Source organism: Erpetoichthys calabaricus, chromosome 17 (assembly GCF_900747795.2).
Source record: "Erpetoichthys calabaricus chromosome 17, fErpCal1.3, whole genome shotgun sequence".
Lineage (NCBI taxonomy): Eukaryota > Metazoa > Chordata > Cladistia > Polypteriformes > Polypteridae > Erpetoichthys > Erpetoichthys calabaricus.
The window spans coordinates 28,965,058-28,983,975 of record NC_041410.2 but is presented as its reverse complement, the minus strand read 5'-3'; the positions used below and the strand labels follow the sequence as shown (position 1 = coordinate 28,983,975).

The 18,918-nt window shown below is 40.8% G+C and overlaps 1 protein-coding gene across 1 annotated transcript in view; it reads left to right on the top strand.

The window, feature by feature from the left end:
* The window catches only part of trpm1a (transient receptor potential cation channel, subfamily M, member 1a), a 115,492-nt gene extending 98,719 nt beyond the window's left edge, over positions 1 to 16,773 (top strand). Inside the window, exons 23-27 of the mRNA XM_051920380.1 lie at positions 578 to 598; positions 4,248 to 4,392; positions 4,769 to 4,971; positions 7,123 to 7,255; positions 15,542 to 16,773. Of these exons, the coding sequence (XP_051776340.1) occupies positions 578 to 598; positions 4,248 to 4,392; positions 4,769 to 4,971; positions 7,123 to 7,255; positions 15,542 to 16,706 (1,667 nt within the window). The 3' untranslated portion in view covers positions 16,707 to 16,773. The remainder of the gene's footprint in view (positions 1 to 577; positions 599 to 4,247; positions 4,393 to 4,768; positions 4,972 to 7,122; positions 7,256 to 15,541) is intronic.
* Positions 16,774 to 18,918: the final 2,145 nt, after the last annotated feature.

The following is an 18,918-nucleotide window of genomic DNA, read 5'->3' as shown; positions in this document are numbered from 1 at the left end:
CCTTTATAAATGAACCGCATGAGACGTAAGGCTTCATTTACATTAATTGCTGCAGAACATCTGGAGGTTGTTCCCTGAAGAAGGCCAATTTGTAATATTCTGATATTTCCCTTTCTCGGTGTTTGCTAATCTAAACATTAAATTTAAACCTCTCACAGTTCACCGCTTACTTTTTCACCATTTAAGGTCATTCATTGTATTTGAACTGATTACATTTGAAAAACTGGAAAAACTGAGGTGTTCTAAAACTTTTAACTAATATCTGTACATAGGGATTTTTCTCTTATTTATTCTTTTCTGCCGTTGTACCAAATTATATTCAAATTCCAGTGATTATAGAGCAGGCCTCTTCTGATTTTTATGATCATCTGCCATTTTAGTTAAAAATTATTGTGGAATTGAAGTTTTTTTTGTTTTCTCGTAGAAAGTGCTCTATTCCATTTGAATGTTGTAAAACAATAGTGCTACAATAAGAACTGAAGATTATGTTCTTAGTGTGTCACACCTACCTGCAGCTCTGATTTTCTTTGCTTTCTTCCTTTCATGCTCTTTTTGCCTTCACCGGACTGGCTTCTAGTCTATGCCATGGAAATTAACCGTAAGTCTTTACATGGATTTTCTAAATGGCTTCTCATCCCTTCTTCCATCCATCCATTTTCCAACCCGCTATATCCTAACACAGAGTCACGGGGGTCTGCTGGAGCCAATCCCAGCCAGCACAGGGCGCAAGACAGGAACCAATCCAGGGCAGGGCGCCAGCCCACCATAGGACACACACACCAAGCACACACTAAGGACAATTGAGGATCGCCAATGCACCTAACATGCATGTCTTTGGAGTGTTGGAGGAAACACGCACACACGGGGAGAACATGCAAACTCCACCCAGGGAGGACCCGGGAAGCGAACCCACTACCAGCACCACTACCACTACGCCACCGTGCCACCCTCTATCCCTTCTTTCTTTAGCTAATTAGACAAATGACGCTGAGCATCTGTTAAAGGAATTCTTACAGAGAGGAACAGATGAGTTTGATTCTTACTTCTTACAGTAACGTTGCAAATGGCTAGTTCACTGCCTCTAGCTAATACACTGGTAGCTCAACTGATGGCTCAACTGATGGCTGTCTGAGTCATGGACTCCTAAAAATGCTTGTATTGGCGTTTCATACAGTGAATGAGCATATTTGGGTTTTGTCTAAAGCGGGGTCTCCAGCTCCAGGCCTGGGGGGCCCTCGTGGCTACAGGTTTTCATTCTAACGCTTTTCTTAATTAGTGACCAGTGTTTGCTCTTAATTAACTCTTTTACCTTAATTTTAATTTACCTTGCTATTTAAAACACTGGAGTCCTTAATTATTTATTTTTTCCAAACAATAATGAAGTACAAAATGAGCCAACACACAACCTCAGTGAAGGCCTCAGTAATGTTGGTCTGCTTAGGTCCACAAAACATTTTGTCAATTCTATTAGCAAAAAGCAAAACAACAGTTTCAGAAATGGTGCTCTCATTCTGCCACAGCACACAACAAGCCATTTAATTTAATAATGGGTTTAATTAGCAGCAAGACTCAACTTCTAATTGAGAAACTGGTTGGAGTTTGAGGCCCTGACTGAGCTGGTCATCCATTGGCTCACCTCACTGTTCATTTCTGTTTGGATGCCATTTAAGGAAGAAAAAGAATCAATTCAGAGGACTAAGTCTTAAAAAAACTTCCATCCATCCATCCATTTTCCAACCCACTATATCCGAACACAGGGTCACGGGTTAAAAAAACTTGTTGATTAAAACGAAGAGAAAAGAAGATAATTAGCAGAAAAACCTGGTCACTAATTAAGAAAAGGGTTAGAATGAAAACCAGCAGACACAGCAGCGCTCCAGGACTGGAGTTGGAGACCCCTGCTCTAAGCCATCATCCCTCACTTTAGCTGCTACACACCCCATTGCTGTACAATACACTTGTACTGTTAGAACTGTTAGAGATCCATCCATTATCCAACCCGCTATATCCCAACCACAGGGTCACGGGGGTCTGCTGGAGCCAATCCCAGCCAACACAGGGCGCAAGGCAAGAAACAAACACCGGGCAGGGTGCCAGCCCACCGCAGGGCTCATACACACACACACCAAGCACACACTAGGGACAATTTAGAATCGCCAATGCACCTAACCTGCATGTCTTTGGACTGTAGGAGGAAACCGGAGTACCAGGAGGAAACCCACGCAGACACGGGGAGAACATGCAAACTCCACCCAGGGAGGACCCGGGAGGCGAACCCGGGTCTCCTAACTGCGAGACAGCAGCGCTACCCACTGCGCCACCGTGCCGCCCCCACTGTTAGAGATTTCTTCCCTAATTCTATTTTATTCTGTCATTTGTGTAATCATTTTGATGCCACCATTTTGTTTTGTGGCAGCCATTTCACACCTGTGGCTGCCATGGCGAGTGGTCCTGGATGTTATGTGAATTATGTCATCAGTGCAATGTTATGAAGATCAACAAGAGAACTGTGTGACAGAGAGAGAGGGGTTGGGGGAATGCACTGAGAGCACGTTGTCGCACCCACCACATGACGAACCACCCGGATTGGGACTTGGAGGACCTGCTTGTAGTTTTCGATTAAACTCTTTGCATATTTTCATTCATTAATCCCCTTCTAAGGCCTCATTGTTTGTTGAATTTGCCTTTTTGGGTGAGTTTTTTTTTTAGTTTGACAATCTCTGTATTAGTCTTTGGGTCCTTTGCAAAAAGTTTTCTATACAAAGTTATTGTCTGTTTTTTCCTGCATTGTTATCAATCTTTAATTTAATATTGTTTTTTGTATCAGTATGCTGCTGCTGGAGTATGTGAATTTCCCCTTGGGTTTAATAAAGTATCTATCTATCTATCTATCTATCTATCTATCTATCTATCTATCTATCTATCTATCTATCTATCTATCTATCTATCTATCTATCTATCTATCTATCTATCATATAGTGCCTTTCATATCTATCTATCTATCTATCTATCTATCTATCTATCTATCTATCTATCTATCTATCTATCTATCTATCTATCTATCTATTATATAGTGTCTTTCAATCTATCTATCTATCTATTATATAGTGTCTTTCACATATCTATCTATCTATCTATCTATCTATCTATCTATCTATCTCTATCTATCTATTATATAGTGTCTTTCACATATCTATCTATCTATCTATCTATCTATCTATCTATCTATCTATCTATCTATCTATTATATAGTGTCTTTCAATCTATCTATCTATCTATTATATAGTGTCTTTCACATATCTATCTATCTATCTATCTATCTATCTATCTATCTATCTATCTATCTATCTATCTATCTATCTATCTATTATATAGTGTCTCACATATCTATCTATCTATCTATCTATTATATAGTGTCTTTCAATCTATCTATCTATCTATCTATCTATCTATCTATTATATAGTGTCTCACATATCTATCTATCTATCTATCTATCTATCTATCTATCTATCTATCTATCTATCTATCTATCTATCTATCTATCTATCTATCTATCTATTATATAGTGTCTTTCACATATCTATCTATCTATCTATCTATCTATCTATCTATCTATCTATCTATCTATCTATCTATCTATGTATCTATTATATAGTGTCTTTCAATCTATCTATCTATTATATAGTGTCTTTCACATATCTATCTATCTATCTATCTATCTATCTATCTATCTATCTATCTATCTATCTATCTATCTATCTATCTATCTATCTATCTATTATATAGTGTCTTTCAATCTATCTATCTATCTATCTATCTATCTATCTATCTATCTATCTATCTATCTATCTATCTATCTATCTATCTATCTATCTATCTATTATATAGTGTCTCACATATCTATCTATCTATCTATCTATCTATCTATCTATCTATCTATCTATCTATTATATAGTGTCTTTCACATATCTATCTATCTATCTATCTATCTATCTATCTATCTATCTATCTATCTATCTATCTATCTATCTATCTATCTATCTATCTATCTATCTATCTATCTATCTATCTATCTATCTTTGCTTGTTAGATGACTCTTCTTCTGGTGATCCCATTAATTTTGGTTACATTTCAGTGTCAGCGCTAACACTTTCATTGATACAGCTGCACACGTCAGGTCTCACTGTTGGCATTTTGTTGTGAAGAAGAAAGAACGTTTGAGCTTTTTGATGTTTCTTTTTCACAGCACCATGTGGAGACAATTTGTACGACGAGGATGGAAAGCGCCTACCTCCATGTATTCCTGGTGCATGGCTCACTCCAGCCATCATGGCCTGTTATCTGCTGGTGGCAAACATCTTGCTTGTTAACTTACTCATCGCAGTCTTCAAGTAAGTCTTCAAAGCTCAGCCATTGTACCTTGGTGTATCTTGGAGTAGCAGACACAAAACTGTGTAAAATAAAAATCAGTGCACGGTGTGTCCCCCATCTATGGAAGGAAACTGACCTGGAGTCAACAACACATTAGTAACAAATACTTTTAAAGAGCAAAATGTAAAAAAGGCAAACCCTGATAAAGAGCAAACAAGGAGAGGCGCTCATTCACAGTAGCCAGTTGTGGTTGGGGTGCCTTAAACATTATAACCTGCCAGAGTTAAAGAGTGTCCCCTATTGGCAAAAAACAATGTCATTCAACATTTCTGAAAGGGATGGAGATAAGATGTTCATCTGTAACATTTAGCTCCTCTGCTCTTGTGTTCCCCACAGCAATACCTTCTTCGAGGTGAAGTCCATCTCAAACCAGGTGTGGAAATTCCAACGCTACCAGCTCATCATGACCTTCCATGACAGACCAGTTCTGCCACCACCTCTCATCATCTTTAGTCACATCTACATCATCATCAAGAACGCCTGCTGCCGCTGCAAGAAGAGGCAAGAAGGAGACTTGGACGAGCGGGACCGGGGACTAAGTAGGCAGATGAGATGCTGGCAGTTGCTCATTTGGCGTTGTGTACAACTTGTGTGCTCATATGTAGTAAGACAGTGAGAACTGAAGTCCTAAGGACACAGGAGCCATTGTCTTCAGTAGTAATAAACAGGATCCTGCACACACATTCCCTGAGGCAGAAGCAACAGCATAGAAGAAGTAGGAGCGAAGTGCACTAATAAGGACACAGCAGTTGCTCAGTTACTTTGAAAGCTGTTTGTATTTAGGAAACCAGTGGAATTCTGAGATCACTGCTGATCACTTGTCCATTTACCACTTCAGTCTTCTCTGGACTGCAGTGCCACCTCATGGTTTTTAAAGTTAATGCATCTAAAGCACATGACTCCCGTGGGAACATTTAACTATCACACTGATTCTGCCTGCTGCTCTTTCTTTTAAAGCTTGACACACATTGCACATTTAATGTCACTTTCATACCACATAGCAATTTATTTTACCTTCCCCTGCTTGAAAGTGTTTATAGTTTTACAACACAGAAAATCCACCTGAAGTTAAGCATCTTCAAGCCTGACCAGTACTTGGATGGAAGACAATCTAGGAAAAGCTTGAGTTGTTGTCAGGAGATGTTGGTGAGGCCAGCAGGGGGTACTTACCTTGTGGTCTGAATATGGATCCTAATATGGATCCTAATGCCCCAGTGCAGTGATGCGGACACTGTGCTGTACAAATGGAGCTACCTTTGAAACAAGACATAAAACTGAGGTCCTGATTCATTGTGGTCATAAAAGATCCCTGGGCCTCCTTCATAAAGAGCAGGGTGTAGCCTGATGTCCTGGATATATTGCCCACCGTGGTCTGGTCATTCTGGCCCCCTAATCATCCCCTGTCTCTGATTGGCTCTCTCTCTCTCACACCTTCACCACCTAACAGCTAATGTGTGGTGAGCGTACTGGCACAAAAATGGCTGGCACTACATCATCCAGGTGGATGCTACACATTAGTGGAGGTTGAAGTGGCTCCCCACTCACTATGGAAAAGTACTTTGAGGAGTGAGAAAAACGCTATATAAATATAAAGAATTATTATTATTATTAGATAGATAGATAAATGTGAAAGGCACTATATAACAGATGATAGATAGATAGATAGATAGATATATACTGTAGATAGATAGATAGATAGATATCTATCTATCTATCTATCTATCTATCTATCTATCTATCTATCTATCTATCATCTGTTATGTAGTGCCTTAATATCTATCTATCTGTTATATAGTGCCTTTCACATCTATCTATCTATCTATCTATCTATCTATCTATCTATCTATCTATCTATCTATCTATCTATCTATCTATCTATCTATCTATCTATCTATCATCTGTTATATAGTGCCTTATATATCTATCTATCTATCTATCTATCTATCTATCTATCTATCTATCTATCTATCTATCTATCTATCTATCTATCTATCTATCTATCTATCTATCTATCTATCATCTGTTATATAGTGCCTTAATATCTATCTATCTATCTATCTATCTATCTATCTATCTATCTATCTATCTATCTATCTATCTATCTATCTATCTATCTATCTATCTATCTATATTATAGATACTGTAGATCCAATTCAGTGCAGCTGGACGTCTGTGCTAATTCCATGAGCAATGGGTGCAAGTCATGATCCAGAGCTTGTGAAGGTGTTAGTCAAGCTGTAGGACACACTCAGTCCAACTGGGCCAATATGGAGTTATCACTTAACCTAACACACACATGTCTAGGAAAACATATTCAATGATCATAGCCTGGTGAATTAAAAGGCAGGATGAGATGGATGCATGCCATGTGCACCTTGATTTTGTTCCATTTTGAGGGCGGCTTTTGAATGTTCTCCCTATCCTGTCTTTTTAACAGAGTACATCCAGATATCAGGTACGACATCTATCTGAGGATCAGTCTTGGTGAACAAACACTCCTGTTAATCCATCAGATAGTGTCTTTTAAAGGAGGCACAATTATGAAATGTTTTGCAGAACAATTGTCACCTGGTCTTTGCATGTGTAGCTACTTCCATCATTGTAATCATGGCGTAACACTTCACAAAGTCTGTAAGTCTGCTAAACACAGACTATTTGTTCAGATAAATGTATTGGATTTGTTCTTGCAGAATTAATTTTGAATGATGAAGAAATGAAGAAACTGTATGAATTTGAAGAACAATGTGTGGATGAGTACTTCCAAGAGAAAGAAGACAAGGAACTTTCATCCAATGATGAACGAATCCGAGTGACATCAGAAAGGCAAGTTAACTGGCAGATGAGGGAAGAGTTTTTAATAGCCTAGGATTGGTCGCACATTCAGAATCATCAGTCCATACAACTGTCTATTCATATGCCAAACGCATTTTTTATTATCCGTTTCAGGGTGATAGGGGGCTGGAGACTATAATGACAACACTGACTGCAAGGCAGGAATCACTAACTGTGCCTGGCATGCCAATCTATCGTAAGGCACACATATAGACTTGCACTGGGCCAAATCACAGGCACTAATTGACCTAATCATGGCCGTCTTTAGGAAGTGAGAGGAAACTGCAGTGTGCAAGAATAGCAAACAGCTTGCACACAGTTCTGCTAGGTGCAGAACATGCATCTACATTTTCTTCTTGTTTTCCTCTTACGTCTTGTTTTATTGTGAAGAAGTGATCACAGTTGGCGCTTTAACCTCTAAAGTTCTTTTTATACTGGTGGACAAGTTAATACTGGAAATGCCTAAGGTATTAGTCTTGAGTTACATGCACACCCCTATTTAACATTCACTCATCAGTCATTCTCATCACAGACGCTGCCACTGTGTACTCGACTCAAAATGCCTATTTGCTCAAAGGTGCTATATTGTAACAGAGATGTCCGCAATACATTAACAATGGCTGCAGCTGGCTACCTCAGCTTTAATACAATACATCCATCCATCCATCCATCCATTTTCCAACCCGCTGAATCCAAACACAGGGTCATGGGGGTCTGCTGGAGCCAATCCCAGCCAACACAGGGCACAAGGCAGGAACCAATCCCGGGCAGGGTGCCAACCCACCGCAGTAATACAATACAATACAATACAATTTATTTTTGTATAGCCCAAAATCACACAAGAAGTGCCGCAATGGGTTTTAACAGGCCCTGCCTCTTGACAGCCCCCCAGCCTTGACGCTCTAAAAACCCTTTTAGGGAAAAAATGGAAGAAACCTTGGGAAAGGCAGTTCAAAGAGAGACCCCTTTTCAAGTAGGTTAGGCGTGCAGTGGGTGTCAAAGAGAAGGGGGTCAATACAATACAATACACAGAACAGAACAAATCCTCAATACAGTATAAAAATTAAAATTTTACAAGTACAGAGCAAAATTTAACAGTAGATGATATCACATAATATGATTTGGATTTGTTTAGAGTCCTGGAGACCTCAGCCATCAAGCTGCCTCTCCCATTTGGCCATTCCACAGCTGGGACAGCACTGGGCCTGCCAATCCGATGAAAGGACCCCTCTACCCCACTATTCCTGCGATCCTCCAACAGAGTGACTTTACCTTAAGCAGGCAAACAACTTGGCAGGTGGGCCGTGGCACCAAGTGCCACATTTGAGTACCGAGAAGAGAAACAGAATAGGTGAGGATTAGTAACAAATTATAACTATCATGTTACTTATGTTTTAGTGCTAATGACTAACAACAGAGATGCAGTCTGTACAGTTAATCAGCAGCTCTAGTCAGGGTGTGCTAAACTGAAGTAGTGAGTCTTCAGCCGGGATTTAAAAGCTGAGACCGAAGGGGCATCTCTTATAGCAGCAGGCAGACCATTCCACAGTTTAGGGGCCCTGTAACTAAAAGCTCGACCTCCCACTGTTATTTTATTAATCCTTGGAATCATACCTTAATATCTTAGCAGAGGCTAAAAACAACTGTGCTCATAAGCCTCACTCCTGCCGGGATGCCTGTATCTTAAAGATCCTGAATTGTTATCCATGAAAACGCTACTCTTCAAACTACCTTAGCAAAGGCCAAGAGCCTCTTCAGGAGCTGCACTCCTGCCAGGATCAATGGAAGTGGGACTCTGCTCAGAGAGAATTACCTTTGAAAGGGCTGCACAAATGATGGACCAGAGGCCAGGAGGACCTCCTGCCAAGTTAAAAAAAATCCTTTGGTTCCTAAAACTCTACCTCAGAAAGAGCTGAACAAACAATGAATCACTGGAACAAGCACAACACGAACCTGAAGGCTTACAAATCACTAATAAAGCATATGACTCACTGAAATGGGCACAGTGAGGCGCGTAATATCAGTCAACAAGACAGTTTCAATAAGATTATTCAATCATTAATGATACTTATTGCAGAGATAACTTGGGCATCAAAAACCAGAAGTAGAGCCTAGAGTATAGCCTAGAGATAAAGTATATGTCCATGTAAATCAAAGAGTTCATTCTGTTTAATTCAACTAAGGTGTCCTTTAAAAGTGTAGGCCAAGGTGCAGCCTTTCTTCCCTTTTCCATTATGGCACATTTTCATTTTGTAGGTAGCACTTTACCCATTTTCAAAACTGCTTACTCCCAGTCTCTCATAAGGCATCAATGCCTTTCACGTTTCTCAGATCAAAGCCTTATCTCATGTGCTCATGGATCTATAGAGTCTGCATCCAACCAATACAGGCGACGTCTCCTATACCATGAATTAATGGCTGTTTTTAGTAAGTGATATCAGTTTAAAACAGGATGACTGAGAATTTTGCTTGGCCTTGCTACCTGTCAGCTTGAAGTTATTTTAAGCGAACAAATTAAACGACTACGTTCCCAAAAGACCCTATTTCACATTTTCTTACAAGCATATACACACTGGTCAGTTTAATTGTGTTTAAACTTATACAGTACATTCTAATAAAATTCTGCATTTCAGAATTCAACACTGAATGAAAACACATTGTTATTCCTGTCAATCTGTTTAGCTACTGGTTCAAAAGAAAAACAGCTTTAGTGGCCCCCTTTTCTCCTCTTCTAAAGTGGTTTTAACTTTGCACCTTGTCTTCTGCGACTTCTCCCCAGTCTTCTGATGGCATGACGTCATTAGTCCTTGTGGTCAGTGAGCTAATTACCTACCTGTTGGGACTGCCTTTTGTGTGTCTGCATTTGCTTTTCTACCAGCAGTGTTTTTGCTAAACTCCTGTTTAAATATACAGTTTAGTCAGTTAAAAACGACAGCTTATGTAAATAATCTGAAAATAAAAAACATACAAATTAAATATCATGAGTCTTATTTAACATACTGAAAAAATGCACAATTTTATCCTCATGTCTCAAAGAGTGAATTTTTGCCCTCCACCCAGGGTGGATTGCTGACTTGCACTCAATGCCATTGGATCCCGCCACCTCATTCATTGGTTGACTCCTAGCTTTAGTTCAAGTTTAATCCTGTTTGAACACACTTCATGTTCATGTACTGCTCTGATTTTCTGGAAGTGCTTATTTAAGAATAGTTTAGCAGAAAACACATGGGACTGGATAGTTGACATATGAGGTTCATGTGACACAAGTAACCTGAGAATTTTAAGAATGGATGTTTTAATATTGTTTGCTGTCTTTCAATATCGTCCCTCCACAGCCTCCATTGAAGCCTATTATGTGATCAATTTTATGATTTCTGTTTTCTATGAAAACATGAGATTAAATTTTGTTTTAGCCAGCACTACGATCAGCACTGGGTAAAAAACAGATTGAAAATGTTTCATTTCTAGAAGTAAGAACATTACAAATTTGACAAACAAGAGGAGATCATTCAGTCCATTACTCCCATATGTTTAGCTAATAGCTAAGCTGTCCCAATATGTCATCCAGATACTTCGTAAAGGTTCTAAGGTTTCTGCTTCAACTCCATGACTCAGTAGTGTTGTTCCAGAGTCCCACAACTCTTTGTATAAAGAAGTGCTTCCTGGCTTCAGTTTAAATGTACTTCCCCTTAATTTCCACTGATGTTCTCGAGTACGGCATATTCCTTTAAACTAGACTGTTACTGGATCTGCTTTATCAATGATTTTGAGGATTTTAAATACCCGAATTAGGTCCCCATGTAGTCTCCTCTGCTCGAGACTAAACAGGTTTACTTCTCTGAGTCTGTCAGAGTAGGACACTTCCTCAAGTCCTGAGGTTCACTTGGTTGCTCTCCTCTGCAAAGCCTGAAGTGCTGCTGTGTCTTTGTAGTGGTAGTGTGGTGACCAGAACGTCACACAATACTCCAGATGTGGTCTTACATGTGCATTATAAAGTCTGGGCATAACGTCCCTTGACTTAAATTCAACAGTTTTTATGATATAACCTAATATTTTATTTGCTGTTTTATTTGATTCTGTTCATTGCTTAGTTGATGAAAATGTTGCATCACCAAAAACTCCAAAATCCTTTTCAGAGGTTGCTTCCTGTAGTACAGTGTCTGCCATCTTGTATTTACAGTTAGGTCCATAAATATTTGGACAGAGATAACTTTTTTTCTAATTTGGTTCTGTACATTACCACAATGGATTTTAAATGAAACAACTCAGATGCAGTTGGAGTGCAGACTTTCAGCTTTAATTCAGTGGGGTGAACTAAACGATTGCATAAAAATGTGAGGCAACTAAAGCATTTATTAACACAATCCCTTCATTTCAGGGGCTCAAAAGTAATTGGACAAATTAAATAACTGGAAATCAAATGTTTATTTCTAATACTTGGTTAAAAACCCTTTGCTGGCAATGACAACCTGAAGTCTTGAACTCATGGACATCACCAGATGCTGGGTTTCCTTCTTTTTAATGCTCTGCTAGGCCTTTACTGCAGCGGCTTTCAGTTGCTGTTTGTCTGTGGACCTTTATGTCCGAAGTTTAGTCTTCAATAAGTGAAATGCCTGCTCAATTGGGTTAAGATCAGGTGACTGACTTGGCCATTCAAGAATTTTCCACTTCTTTGCTTTAATAAACTCCTGGGTTGTTTTGGCTGTGTGTTTTGGGTCATTGTCCATCTGTATCATGAAAAGTCGCCCAATCAGTTTGAGTGCATTTAGCTGGATTTGAGCAGACAGTATGTCTCTGAACACCTCAGAATTCATTCGGCTGCTCCTGTCCTGTGTCACATCATCAATAAACACTAGTGTCCCAGTGCCACTGGCAGCCATGCACGCCCAAGCCATCACACTGCCTCCACCGCGTTTTACAGATGATGTGGTATGCTATGGATAATGAGCTGTTCCACGCCTTCTCCATACTTTTACCTTGCCATCATTCCAGTAGAGGTTGATCTTGGTTTCACCTGTCCAAAGAATGTTTTTCCAGAACTGTGCTGCCTTTTTTAGATGTTCTTTAGCAAAGTCCAATCTAGCCTTTCTATTCTTGAGGCTTATGAGTGGCTTGCACCTTGCAGTGCACCCTCTGTATTTACTTTCATGCAGTCTTCTTCTCTTTATGGTAGACTTGGATATCAATACGCCGACCCCCTGGAGAGTGTTGTTCACTTGGTTGGCTGTTGTGAAGAGGTTTCTCTTCACCATGGAAATAATTCTGCGATCATCCACCACTGTTATCTTCTGTGGACGTCCAGGTCTTTTTGCATTGCTGAGTTCACCAGTGCTTGCTTTCTTTCTCAGGATGTACCAAACTGTAGATTTTGCCACTCGTAATATTGTAGCAATTTCTCAGATGGGTTTTTTCTGTTTTCGCAGCTTAAGGATGGCTTCTTTCACCTTCATGGAGAGCTCCTTTGACCGCATGTTGTCTGTTCACAGCAAAATCTTCCACATGCAAGCACCACACCTCAAATCAACTCCAGGCCTTTTATCTGCTTAATTGATAATGACATAACGACGGACTTGTCCACACCTGCCCATGAAATAGCCTTTGAGTCAATTGTCCAATTACTTTTGAGCCCCTGAAATGAAGGGATTGTGTTAAAAAAATGCTTTAGTTGCCTCACATTTTTACGCAATTGTTTTGTTCACCCCACTGAATTAAAGCTGAAAGTCTGCACTTCAACTGCATCGGAGTTGCTTCATTTAAAATTCATTGTGGTGATGTACAGAACCAAAATTAGAAAAAAGTTGTCTCTGTCCAAACGTTTTATGGACCTAACTGTATAATTGGTGTTCTTTTTGCCCACGTGTAGCACTTTGCATTTTTCTACATTAAACTGCGTTTTCCAGGTGTTCTCCAAGTTCTGGCGCTTGTCCACATCTTTTTGAATTCTTTTTGCTGAGTCATCAGTGCCTGCATTCCTCCAATTTTAGTATCATTTGCTAATTTGACAAGTTTACTAACTAAACCAGAATCAATGTCATTAATATAAATCAGAAAAGTCAGACCCCTGAAGGATTTCCTGTGATGACCTCTTCTCTTATGTGGTCATCTTTTAGGTGGAGTATTCATTTAACAAGTTTCATCTTCAAAAAAATAAATAAATAAATAAATTGAAAATAACAGCAGTTAAGAAAATGATCATTTATTTATGGTGTCTCTGACAGTCCTATTATTAAAGTGTTTGAAATGAGCAAAGCTTAATTACATTAAGACCACCATGGAAAAAAGGCAAACAGTACAATATAAAAATAAATTAATCAATTCAAAATACCACTTGACAAGTTTTAGTTCTTTTAATTTCAGGCATTATTATTCTTGCCTTTTAGATGTGACCATGATAAAGATACAGATTAAATTTTGCAGAAGAATTAAAAATATAATAAGCCAATCCTACAAAAACAAAGGAGACCAGCATTTTCAGTGCTTTGTGTTTTTTTTGGGGGGGGGCTCTAGAATAATCTTTTTTGCTTTTATTTACTCATTAATGAAACCAAATTCACCTCGGCTCTCAAATAAGATAAGAGCTGTGACCTCACGAGCCAAAGTGCGCTCTCACAGTCCAGGGATTGATGGCAGACTCTCCGGAAGTGGCTGTGACTAACGAGATAACTGCTGAGGTGATGAGGGGTTTGTCACTATGCTGTTTATCTTATTTGAGCAACTAGCTAAAGAAACAGAGATGGCCGAAAGTTATACCATGTTGGGGGGAGGGGGTCTAATAAGGCACTGTTCTGGTTATTTTTTATTAAAATTAAGAGTGTAAATGCATTTTTTAATTGTACAAGCAGTCCATCCATCCATTTTCTGCCACTCATCCAGGTCCAGGTCACAGGGGCAGCAATCTGAGCAAAGGTGCCTAGATGTCCCTGTTCCCTGCCTCCTCTTCCAGCTCCCTTGTGGGGATACTGAGGTATTCCCCGGTTGGCTGAAAGATATAATCTCTCTAGCATGTCCTGGGGCTTCCCCAAAGTCTCCTCCCACTTGGACATGCCTGAAACATCTTGACAGGAAGGCATCCTAATCAGATGCCTGAACTCCTGTAACTGACTCTTTTTGATGTAGAGGTGTTCCCCCCGAATGTCTGCGCTCCTCACCGTATCTCTAAGGCTCAGAGCTCAGACACCCTGTGAAGGAATCTCATTTTTGGAGCTTGTTATAATTTGCACTCCGGACCCCCTGGAGGTCATAGCAAGGGAAATAAAAAAAAACAAAACAAAACCGAGTGTCATTACGAACAATGCTACACATCCTCTCTCTGACACACTGACACTGAGGACGGTCAGGCAACGAATCAGTCAGCAACTGGGGCAACCACACACACTGGGACAGACAACTCAGAACTTTTCTTTCTTTTAAATTTCCTTCCTTCCTTTAATGGTGTATGTTCAGAACAAAGTGTGTGTGTATAAAGTATTTACGTACTTACTTATCTACCTGTTTATGCATTTGTTTAATTAAAGAACTTCTGTAAAAAAGCCAAATTCCTCCTTGTGGACAAATAATGTTCTATCTATCTATCTATCTATCTATCTATCTATCTATCTATCTATCTATCTATCTATCTATCTATCTATCTATCTATCTATCTATCTATTGTAGAAGATAGCCTGGCTACAGACAGACACACAGACCCAGAATGTCCAGAACACACACTTTTATTTATTTTCAATGTCCTGCACACAATACCGTGCTCCAATACCCAACTCCACTCAATCCTTTCTTCTGCCACCTCCACTCCTCACTTGCAACCTCGTCTTCTGCCTCCCAACTCTGGCCTCTGAATGGAGTGAGGAGGCCTCCTTTATAGTGCACCCGGAAGTGCTCCAGGTTTCCCATGATTAACCTCTTTGCAGCACTTCCGGGTGTGGCGGACGTGCTGTATGCCCAGACTCTGGAGCTGTCCAGGTGCCCCCTGGTGATGACCACGGACCCCCAGCAGGTTGAGCTTCTGAGCTCCAAATCCGTGGTCCCGATGTAAACCCAGGGGGCGATCCTCTCGTGTCCCGGGGGAGGTACTCCTGGTAGTGCGCCCATTCCCCCGGTCTTCTCATGTAAAGGGCGTCCCGTCCGGGCAGCATCCCCGGCCATACATCTATCTATCTATCTATCTATCTATCTATCTATCTATCTATCTATCTATCTATCTATCTATCTATCTATCTATCTATCTAATTGAACAAATGATAGCTTGTAATTACCGTAAGACATTCTCATTTTCCCTAGGGTTGAAAATATGTCTATGCGCCTCGAAGAAGTTAACGAACGGGAACATTTCATGAAGGCATCACTTCAAACAGTAGATCTGCGTCTGGCTCAACTGGAAGAGTTCTCAGCACGAATGGCAAATGCGTTGGAGAAGCTGGCAGGAGTAGACAAAGCAGAACTAAGCCATACTCACTCCAAGGCTTCATCAGACTGTGACCCCGCATGTCTTCTAAGACAGAGTAGCATCAACAGCTCTGATGGTTATGGCTGGTCAAGGGGTCACCTCGAAGGAGAAGATCAGCCTTATGACGAGAATGAAGCAATGCTGTCCCCTGCAGTGCCAAGAAGGGCCGGAGTCGACAAGGGCGCTGAGGATAAGAGGCTTCTCTCTAGCCACATGGACTCACATTCATCCTGTGCCAACACCGACCCAGAAGGCCTACTACAGTCTGACAAGCAGTCAGGTTCTTGTGTGGACATTTTGATTTCAAGGAGCAAACCAAGTCATTCAGATAGTGCCTGCCCACAGATACTGGCAACTCACAGATTTGGACATGAAAGCTCTGGTTTTGGAGCAGAGCGAGCAAAACTGGAAGCAGCAATCTCCTACCCCTTAGAGAGATCGACAGCCATGCGGTACTACCCTTTGGAAACCACCAATCCATCATGCACTTTGATGAAATCTCGAAGTAGTTTTCTTTTTCCTCCAACAGCGGGGAACGATTTATGCACAGATTCCACGACGGACTCCATAAGACAGTTTCTTGTTGGTCAGCAAACACAGTGCCTAGAATATAAATTTCATCCAAGTCCTTATGGTCTGCCTCCACGTGTCTCCATCCTGAGGCTGACTGAAAAGTCACAATTTACTTCTGAGGCAATAAAGCAAGCCGAATGTAATCAGTCACTCCCGAGCACAGACGACAACAGCGATGTTTGTCTGCCGGCTGATGGTAGGACAGATGTTGACCACTCTCTTTTGATGGCCGATGACAGAATGTATCCATCTCTCAGGTCCAAAAGTTTGAACAGCAATCCCCGGAAGGGGAAAGCCATAGGAGATAATATGGACAAGCTAAGATGTACGAGCAGCGCCGTGGACATCGCGGTGGCATGTGGGAACACAACAGAGAAGGACAAGAAAGATGGACAGCTAGAACAGTCCCCTGAAACGGATTTTTAACTTGTGTCCTTAAAACAATTAAAGCAATAATGCAAACATTTGTTTAAGCGACATCACTTGAAGCTACATCTGCGTTTTCATTTTTTACGATGCAACCAACATGTTCCTTTGAGATAAAACACGAGCCTCACCTTATATAAAGTACCTTCAGAAAGTGTTCAGATCCTTCACTTTCTTCACATTTTGTTATGTTGCAGTCTTGTGCTAAAAAGTGAAATATCCCAATGACACAAATATTCAGACCCTTTGCTCCATATTTTGTGGCAGCAATTCCAGCCAGGAGTCTTTTTAGGTTTGTCGCAACAAGCTTCGCCCAACTGGACTTGGGGACTTTCTGCCGTTCTTCTCCGCAGATCCTTTCAAACTCTTGTCAGGTTGGATGGAGACCATCTGTGGACAGTCATTGTTAGGTTTCTCCAGAGATTGGGTCCAAGTCTGAGCTCTGGATGGGCCACTCAAGAACATTCCTAGACTTGACCATAAGTCATCTTTATGTTGGGTTTAGTTGGAAGATCAGCCTTTGGCCCAGTGTGAGGTCCAGAGCACTCTGGAGAAGGTATTTGTTAAGGATCTCTCTCTATTTTGCTCCATTCTTGTTTCCCTCACCCCTAACTAATCTCCCATTCCCTGCCACTAAAAAAAATAACCCCACAGATTGATGCTGCCACCACTGGGCTTCACTGTTGGAATGGCGTTGCATAGTCGATGAGCGAGGCATGGCTTCCTCCAGACGTGACAGCTGAGCCTTGGTTTCATCAAACCAGACCATTTTTCTTTCTCAAAATCTAAGAGTCCTTAAGATGTCTTTTTGCAGACACCAATCAGATTTTCTTTCATGTGTCATCTGTCGATCCTGTCCAGCCTGGAATAGTGGAGTGTTGCAGTGCTGGTTGTCTTTCTAGAAGTTACTCCCATCTAGGGGTACTCTGGAGTGACCACTGGTTTCTTGCTCACCTCACTTACCAAAGCTCCTTTCCCCTGATTGCTCAGTTGGGCCAGGTGGCCAGTTCTTGGCAAAGTCATGGTTGTTCCAGTCTAATTCCATGTAAAGTGCATGGAAGCCATTGTCTACTTGGGAACCTTCAATACTGCAGAAATGTTTCTGTGGCCTTCCCCAGATGCGTGTCTCAACACAATCCTGTCAAAAGGCTCTGCATGCAATTCCTATGATCGCAGAACTTGATTTTTGATCACCCGTGGGACCTTCTCTAGACAAGTGTGTGCCTTTCCCAGTCATGCCTAATCAATTAAAATGACCACAGGTGAACTCCAAGGTGTAGAAACATCTCAGTGATGATCATTTGAATGGGATGCACCTGAACATAATTTCATAGAAAGGGTCTGAATACTTGTGTCGATGGGAATGTGTAATAAATTTATAAACATTCCTAAAATCCTGCTTCCGCTTTGTCCTACTGGGGAATTGAGTGTTACTTGATGAGGAAAGAAATGACTTTAAATGATTTTCGCACATGGCTGCAACATAACAAAATGTGTAGAAAGTGATGGCTCTGGAAGTGAACAGCCAATGACCCAATCACGCTTTGCTTGTTCAACTTTCTGTAACAATTTCGGGGATAGGAAAAAATTGTCCACAGTGTGCTGGTCCAATCATAGCCATGAAAAGGTCCCACCTAGAAAGCCATCAAAGCCTCGTGTCTGGCAGGTGGTGGTGAATGGCAGGAAATATTAACCAGACTCATCTGGGATTAGAGATGCAGCAAAATGAAAATTCTTCACTGAAACCCAAGACCAAGTCTCAGGAGACAACTGGGTGGAATGCCGAATGTCTGTTTTTAATTATTTTTTGCACCTTTGTTTTTGTGCCATTACATAAGAAAGGTTGGGAGCATACACTGATACAATGTGTCACATCACAAACCACTTCAGGATCCCAAATTAGGACCCAAGCAGAGCTGTGCAACAGGTGACACCTCAGTACGACACTACTTTGAATGGAGTGGAACAGGGCGAGGTTTTTATACAGTGGCTGGAGTGCCAATCCTGTCACGAAACCCTGAGTTTTCCCTGCAAGTTGTAGGACCTGAGTGCAGGTTAATGTCATACTCAGGACGGAGCAATTGTAGATTAAGGGCGTTGCTCGAGGGCCCAACAGACTGGAATCACTTCTGGCATTTATGGGATTCAAACCAGCAACCTTCCAATTGCCAGTGCAGATCCCTAACCTCAGAGCCACCACTCGGCCTCATTG